General features: G+C 46.3%; 2 protein-coding genes across 3 annotated transcripts; one reads left to right on the top strand and one right to left on the bottom strand.

Annotated features, from left to right (window-relative positions):
• Positions 1 to 2,959: 2,959 nt before the first annotated feature.
• LOC117581020 (zinc finger protein 572) lies at positions 2,960 to 5,290 on the top strand. Its single transcript, XM_034267846.1, has 2 exons — positions 2,960 to 4,518; positions 5,274 to 5,290. Exon 1 carries the CDS (start codon positions 3,303 to 3,305, stop codon positions 4,440 to 4,442), a length of 1,140 nt encoding a protein of 379 aa, XP_034123737.1. The 5' UTR covers positions 2,960 to 3,302; the 3' UTR covers positions 4,443 to 4,518; positions 5,274 to 5,290.
• A 911-nt stretch (positions 5,291 to 6,201) lies between these two features.
• LOC117581025 (NADH dehydrogenase [ubiquinone] 1 alpha subcomplex subunit 13) lies at positions 6,202 to 7,078 on the bottom strand. Of its 2 annotated transcripts, none has more exons than XM_034267854.1 (3): positions 6,941 to 7,078; positions 6,770 to 6,883; positions 6,202 to 6,705 (listed from the first exon to the last, which is right to left on the bottom strand). In XM_034267854.1, the coding sequence occupies exons 2-3, from the start codon at positions 6,873 to 6,875 to the stop codon at positions 6,347 to 6,349; spliced, it is 465 nt and encodes a 154-aa protein (XP_034123745.1). In that variant the 5' UTR covers positions 6,876 to 6,883; positions 6,941 to 7,078; the 3' UTR covers positions 6,202 to 6,346. The 2 variants fall into 2 exon arrangements, with proteins under 2 accessions (XP_034123745.1, XP_034123744.1); XM_034267853.1 differs by having other exon boundaries at positions 6,770 to 6,886; positions 6,941 to 7,064.
• Between the last annotated feature and the right edge of the window lie 71 nt (positions 7,079 to 7,149).

Below are 7,149 nucleotides of genomic sequence, written 5' to 3'. Positions count from 1 at the left end.
TCACACTGGCGCTCTTTCTCTTCCTCGCATCCCCCGCTTTGTTCATTCATTCGCATGCCATTAGCATTAATGGTCGTAGGGGAAGGGAGAGGGACGAGCGAGCGGTGGAGAGACTGCAATTAAACCCATACATGCCCATGGGGTCGTTCTGGTACGTAACTGCAAATTATGGGTGTGCCAAAAGTGAAAATCACAGAACTCAACTCCCAATTGCATCAATTTTTGAATTTTTATACTGTTGCAATAAATTAAAACATTCCGCACTGTGTAACACCATAATTTATACATATGTACATACATATGTGCAGTCCTAATATTTTCCATTTTATTTGAATAAAAATGAAAAAATGAAAGAATGAAAAAGAAAATAATAGAAAAAAAACTATTCAATTTTTGCTCATACCAAAAAACTTCAAGTGCAAATTCAAGATATGTATTATTAGATAACAAGCTTTTAAAAATTTATTCGAAGGAAATGTAGATGCATATGCATGTTTAGGATGCCATTGTGGGGTTAAAGACGGCACACAGCATTTGCACAAAAAACTGCAATGGAAAATTCCACTCGCTCATGAGTGTATTTTGATTGCGTGTCTCCCCCCTTTCTAACGGCGCCGGCTAGGCCCTACCCCAACAGCTGTTCTATTCGGAGAAACGTAAATTTGATCGATAAGAATTGCATTGCGGAAATAGAGCCTACGATATGAGCATACATACATATGTACATACGTACATACGTACATAGGAACGTACAATGCATGTCCAGATACATACATACATATGTATGTATGTATGTGATTGGACATTGAGCTTCTGTCACAGCCCGTAGGTGCCGGTGGAATGTAAATAGAGAGAGAGAGAGAGAGAGCGGTACAGAGGAGAGTGGGTTAAACGGCAAATACAGGTGACGTCCCCTGACTTCAAAATGCAGAAACGTGCATGCTGATGCCGATGCTTGCCAGCAACAAGGTTTTTTTCCCTCTGAAGACTTGGGTGATCGTATGCCCAAATGGAAGAAAGTGTTTTCCATTCGTTGGATAGAAAGAATTCTCCTTCCAGTCTGGCACGTTTGTATGTACGCGTACCGTGCTCCAAAAAATGATAAGTTGCATTCAGATATGAAATTCTAAGCGAAACTAGAGAAGAAGATTCCAGAAACTTTGGATGGTTGCATGGAAGGTGGGGTGTGCATCTGGCATTGGGGTTCGATGTCATGCCGATGGGCTTATGTAAGTGCCTGGTTTTGGCTCTATAACACACATGATTCTATTCCGTTATTTCCTCCAATTCCCACCACCCTCAATCAAGTGTACAATGATCGTAGGAATTGTGAAATTGCTTGCAGGCAACGTCAATGCGTCGCGAAAAATTTGAGATAATATACAACAAAGAGTGCAATACGACTACACGAGTGTAACACGAGTTGAATATTTATCTACCTACCGCAATCCGCATTGATTAGCATGTTATAAACAGAAAACTATACATACATATAATATAATTAAATATCATTGCAAAGAATTAAAAAGAATCAATTTGTGAAAATCAAATTCCCATTCTATTTTTTGGGTATTGTATGCCGAATGTCGTCTCCATTAAAATCATTTATTTTAAATATATTTTTTTAGATGTGCATTTGTTGCTTTGATTGTTGCAATTGCCATTCATTCATTTAGGTACAAATTGATATTTGTCAGCTTTGATATTATGGGACACGTTCTCACTCTCGAGTATAAACTTGACTTTCGATCCAACACCCATCTGACGGCAGCAAAACTCTAGTGGACTTTCAGTATTTGGATTGCCATCTAACGGCGCTTTTTATGACGCTAAAGAGCGAGACAGGAGAGCATGAGAGACTTCCCCTCCCCAACCCCCACCGCCATCCCTGTGTGCATACGTAACCCATCCCATTAGCGAGGTCATTACCATTCCGTGGCTTTTCCGATCTACAAAATTTTCCACGCCAACTTGCAATATGTGTGGAAATTCTTGTCTGGCTGACTCAACCCCAGAAGTTATTTCTACGTTTCTACATTGTGGGATGAAATTGGTGGGTGATGGGAAAGGGAAGGGGGATGAGGGATGGGATGTCGTTCATCAGTCGTCGTCAATCGTCAATAATTGGTTCAAGGTTGTAATCTGACGGGTCCAAAGAAGTGACGCCTGGTTAATGAATGACACAAAAACACAAAAACAACAGAAGAAAATTGCACACTAAAAAATAAAAAAACGTGTGGGGTAAACAAATGCAAACAGCATCTAAAGTGCAGCCAATTCGACACTATTTATAGATATGAGGCGCTGGCGAATTTCTTTAATGGCCGATAAAAACATTTCCCACATCACACCACCCACCACACCGCAGCACCACCCACAAAACGGTTTTGGCGACGTGACAAAAGCAGCAGTGAAAATAGTCCAAAAGGCATGACATCTGAGTATCTCAGGGGAGCAGGGGGCAGGAGGCAGGGCAGGGCAGGGCAGAGGCATGTCCCAAATGGATCGCACGTTTATACGAGATGTGAGATGCCATGCAAACTGCAAAATCACAAAACTGCATGCAATTATTTATAATAAGAGATGTTAGAGCAGTGTTGCAAAGGCTCTCGCTGATGTTCCCTGGATTAAGGGGCATCACTGTCAGGTTTGAAAGATCTCCAGCTCAAGATATTAAATATGACTCAAATCAAACATATTAAGTGATTTATTCATTACAATCATAAGGCCACATTTATTAATTATATAGTTAAAGTGCCGCCAGCAAGTAAATACAAAATTTACTCTAAATTCGAATCAAGCCGCTCAAATTGACGTAGCCGCTACGTAGCTGTTGAGCCCCCCGAACGGCGACTGGTTAACAGGGCTGCCATTTGTCAGTGCTCGCTGGCCAGATCGATAAACAATTGAAAACGCACTAAAAATGCCCGACAAAAATACCAGCACACATTCGGCCAGACCATGCCATGTCCACCATCTTGGGTACGAAGTTGCCACAATTGATAAAGTCGGAAAGAAGGAAAAAACTACCCAATCTCGCAAAAAAATAAGTGTTGACTATTGTAAGAAAAAATTTTACATATCGCAGTACGCGCCAAAAGAAACCCGGCAACGAAATTCGCTGAGAAACTACATTAAAAGGCGCATTAAAACGTTCGTGTGGCTCTGTCGTTGTGAAGGAGGGAGGTGTGGTGAAGAGAGGAGAGGCGGCGCTGACGCCACGCCACACACTGCACGCTGCACAGCGAGACACACACGCCAAAAGAGCAAATCGAAAAGGGCCCCAGACGCCGCACAACATAATGCCCTCGAAGCGCAAGTTCCCGAGCATATCCAGCGACAGTTCGCCTGTAATCAAGGAGGAAATAGTGCCCGTGCTCACACAATCGGAGTCGGAGGATGGCGAAAGTGTCGACGGACAACACTACACATATTCCTACACGACCACCGGTGGGGTGGACCACGCCGAGGCGACGGAGGTGATCACCATGAACGATCGCCATGAGGTGATTATCGATGAGAACGGGCACGCGGTGACGCTGCAGCAATTGGTGGAGAACAGCACCGTCGAGGAGGTGGAGACCATCGAGCAGGGCGACGGCACGCACACAATTCTACGCATTGTGCCCAGCGTTCGTGGCGGCCACCACGAGGAAGAGGGCGAGGACGATGGTGAGGGTGAGGGTGAGGAAGATGAGGAGGAGCTGGAGGAAGAGGTCGAGCAGGATGAGGGTGAAGAGACTCTGGGCTTTGAGCACGAGGGCATCGAGGAGGAGGACGAGGAGGGTGGCGCCTCGATTGTATTCGAGGGCACCATTGACCACAGCCTGGAGGGAGACGTGCGCAACAAGACCTTCTACTGCCCCAACTGTGGCAACTGCTACAGCGCCGCCGGTTCCCTGAAGCTGCATATGCGCGCCTGCCTGCGCCAGCGCAACGAGATCTCGCCCGAGGACCGCAAGTGTACCGTCTGCAGCAAGGTATTCAACTCGGTGGCCTACCTCAAGGAGCACATGATGCGCCATACCGGGGAGCAGCCGTTCCGCTGCACCCGCTGCTATCGCAAGTTCATCGATCAGCAGAAGTTCAACGCCCACATGGAGTCGCACAAGCATCAGGACAAGCTGGAGGCCGAGGCCGTCTCCCTGGCCGCCCAGCATGGCGGCAAGAAGGTCGTGGTGAAGGAATTCAACTGCTCCTTCTGCAACGAGGACTTCACCGTCGTGTTCGATGTGGGACAGGTGAAGCGGCGCTACGCCTGCGACAGCTGCCGCGACAAGTACTCGAATGCGGAGGCACTTCGCCAGCACAAGCAGATGGTGGAGGAGAAGCGCGAGTTCTCGTGCGAACGTTGCGGCCGCAAGTTCGTCTTTGAGGGCTTCCTGCAGCGCCATTTACCCACGTGCGATGGCAGCATCAAGCGTCGGCGCGACATGAAGTAGAGCTGGCAGCAACGTGATGACAATTGGCGGCCGACGAACCCTCGGAGGCGGCGGCGGCACCCTCGACAGCAGCTGAACAACCACAACGATCATAACGATCAGCTGCAGTTCGAGGTGGATCCACTGATGGTTTCACCAATGCATTACGTTGTTATCAAACAGGAGGCAGTCAAGAAGTACGACGATGACAATGAGTATGGGGTCTCGGATGTGAGGCGAAAGAAAAATACATAAGCAAGAGAAAGCAAAGGAACAGGAGTAGAAATTAGCAAGCGAAAGGATGGATGAAAGGACAAGTGTATAGCTCTATCACCCTCCCGCCACCAGGCGGCGACAATCAAATCCCTTTTAACTATGTACAATTTTCGTTATATTCTGATGCCGTTTTCGTGGCGGGTAGGAGAGTGATTAAACAGCGAGCAGAGCGAGAGGTCCACAAATCTTGAGTTACATTTACATATATATTAATATAGGTATAATGAAATACATCTAATTATACCCGGTACTCGATAAGTAAATAGGGTATATTTATTTGTGGGGAATAACGGTTGTATGTAATGCACAGAAGGAAGCGTTTCCGACCCCATAAAGTATATATATTCATGATCAGCATCAATAGCCGAGTCGATAGAGCCATGTCTGTCTGTCCGTCCGTCCGTCTTGTTTTTCGGCTAGTTCTCAGAGACTATAAGAGCTAGAGTCACCAAATTTTGCATCCGGACTGCTGTATGCTCACACTCACACTCACGCAAAAGGGCGAAAAGCTCCCAAATCTACAATTTTGAATATATCTATCAGATCACCAAATAGGCATCCGATTGGATCATTATTATAGCCAGAATGAAGAAATTAATTTGCAGTGACTAAATCCACCCTGTCCCGCAGCTTTTGTTGTTCTTTTCACATTCTCTCATTCACACTCTGCTTCACTCGGCCTCTGCCTGATATTTGTTTTTTTTTGTGTGCCTCTGCACAGTGTGTGGGTCTAGGGAAGGGCGGCGAGCTAAAGGAGCGTGTTGGTGTGAGTAGTGTTGTTGATGTAGCTGACAGATGAAGAAAAATTTAAAATTTGACAAATAACAGCTAAGGTGCAGATGTAGTACTGAGTGCCGGGTATAAAAGTTGTGACGCGTAAGAAGCGTCTCACACGTCCCTTCTCGTTTTTTTTTTATTTTAAACATTTTATGCCCAAAAATTAATTGTTGAAGAAAGAGGTCAAAGAGTTATGGAAAAGCTTGAGGCGCTCCCATTTACGTAGGAATATGAATAACGTTAAGGATCAGAAGCCACCCTTTTTTGTTTATCAAAATGTAAGCTAACAAAATAGTTCGATTCCCCTTGACCAGAGAGACAAAGATAGTGGAAGAGGAAGAGCGAGAGCTAGGGTGCGGCAGTTCTCGCGCGTAAATGTATTGCTTAATATTACTTACCTTATTAAACATTACTTTCTATTATAACTGTACTTCTACTCAACTATTGAAACCTAGTAATGTGTAGAGGACACCCTGGAATAAAGCCAAACCCCACAAAAAGAGAAAACAAAGTAAACGCTTTTGGTTCGGATCGGATGGGTTGGTGATATTGGGGACTACCCGCAGCATCATCGACCCGCAACACTGGAGCAGGCGTTTTCCTAACCAAACGGCAACACCGATGCGCCGGCGGCGACCAACTACTGTCCATCTGGTAACCCTAGGACAAGCGCAATCCACCCCGCACCACCCACACCCACTCCCAGAAAGCAGAAGAATCCGTTTCGTTTCTTTTTGTCCCACATTTCAATCAATATCGCGACTTGTAATTGAGTGCAATGAGCGGGCGCGCTTAGGCAATTCTATAAACAAAAAAAGCTTTACAATATGCATTAACTAAGGAGCAGTACGCTGCTTCCACTCGGCTTTGGCTTACGACCAGAGCTTGATGTGGGCACGCTTGGCGTACGACTTCCAGTCGGCATGGGCATAGAACTCCTTGAAGATGGGAGTCACTAGGGTGTCCTCGGGCAGGGTCTTAAAGACGGGCTCGCCGTACCAGGTGCCCACCTCCCAGCCGGGCACATTCTTCATTAGCTCGGCCTCCTCGTCCCGGTTGCGGCGCAGCTGGCGCAGAAACTCACGATCGCGCTCGGCAATCAGGATCGGGAAGATGACATTCTGAGCCGAACGCATCTCGATCTCGTCGCGCTTCACCTTTTTAGCCGTCAGATAGTAGATGCCCAGACCGACGGTGGTGACGGCCACATAAGTGCCGATCATGGTGAAGCCTGCCACGGGAGCAAAGGTTATCGAATGCACACAGTTGCGGAGGAGGAGAGATCCCCCACTCACCAGTGAAATAGCTCTTGGGAGGCACACGGGCAAAGGGAATCTTCTTGTAGCCGCCGGCTGGAGGCAGGTCCTGCTTAGGGGGCACATGTGGCACGGCCGTGGCCATGGTAACTGCTGCTGTGGGGCCAAAGCTGTGTTTAAATGTCAGTGGATGTATTTGCCATAACTTACGCTATAGAATTTGTATTGAAAAAATAAGAAATCGGCCGTCAAAAATTTCAAGACGCGTTTTGCATAACACTAGGGCTGGCCCTCAACCGACTACCCTATCGATTACGTGATTTTCGTCAGCTATCGAATATCGCTGTAGGGAATATACAATTTTCTGATGTTTTTGAGAATAATCAAGCTTCAAGCTCGATCTAAAATATTTATGGTTT

The sequence above is a fragment of the Drosophila guanche genome, unplaced genomic scaffold (genome assembly GCF_900245975.1).
Source record: "Drosophila guanche unplaced genomic scaffold, DGUA_6, whole genome shotgun sequence".
NCBI lineage: Eukaryota > Metazoa > Arthropoda > Insecta > Diptera > Drosophilidae > Drosophila > Drosophila guanche.
Note: the sequence above shows the minus strand (reverse complement) of the source record. Positions and strands in the feature narration are given on the sequence as shown.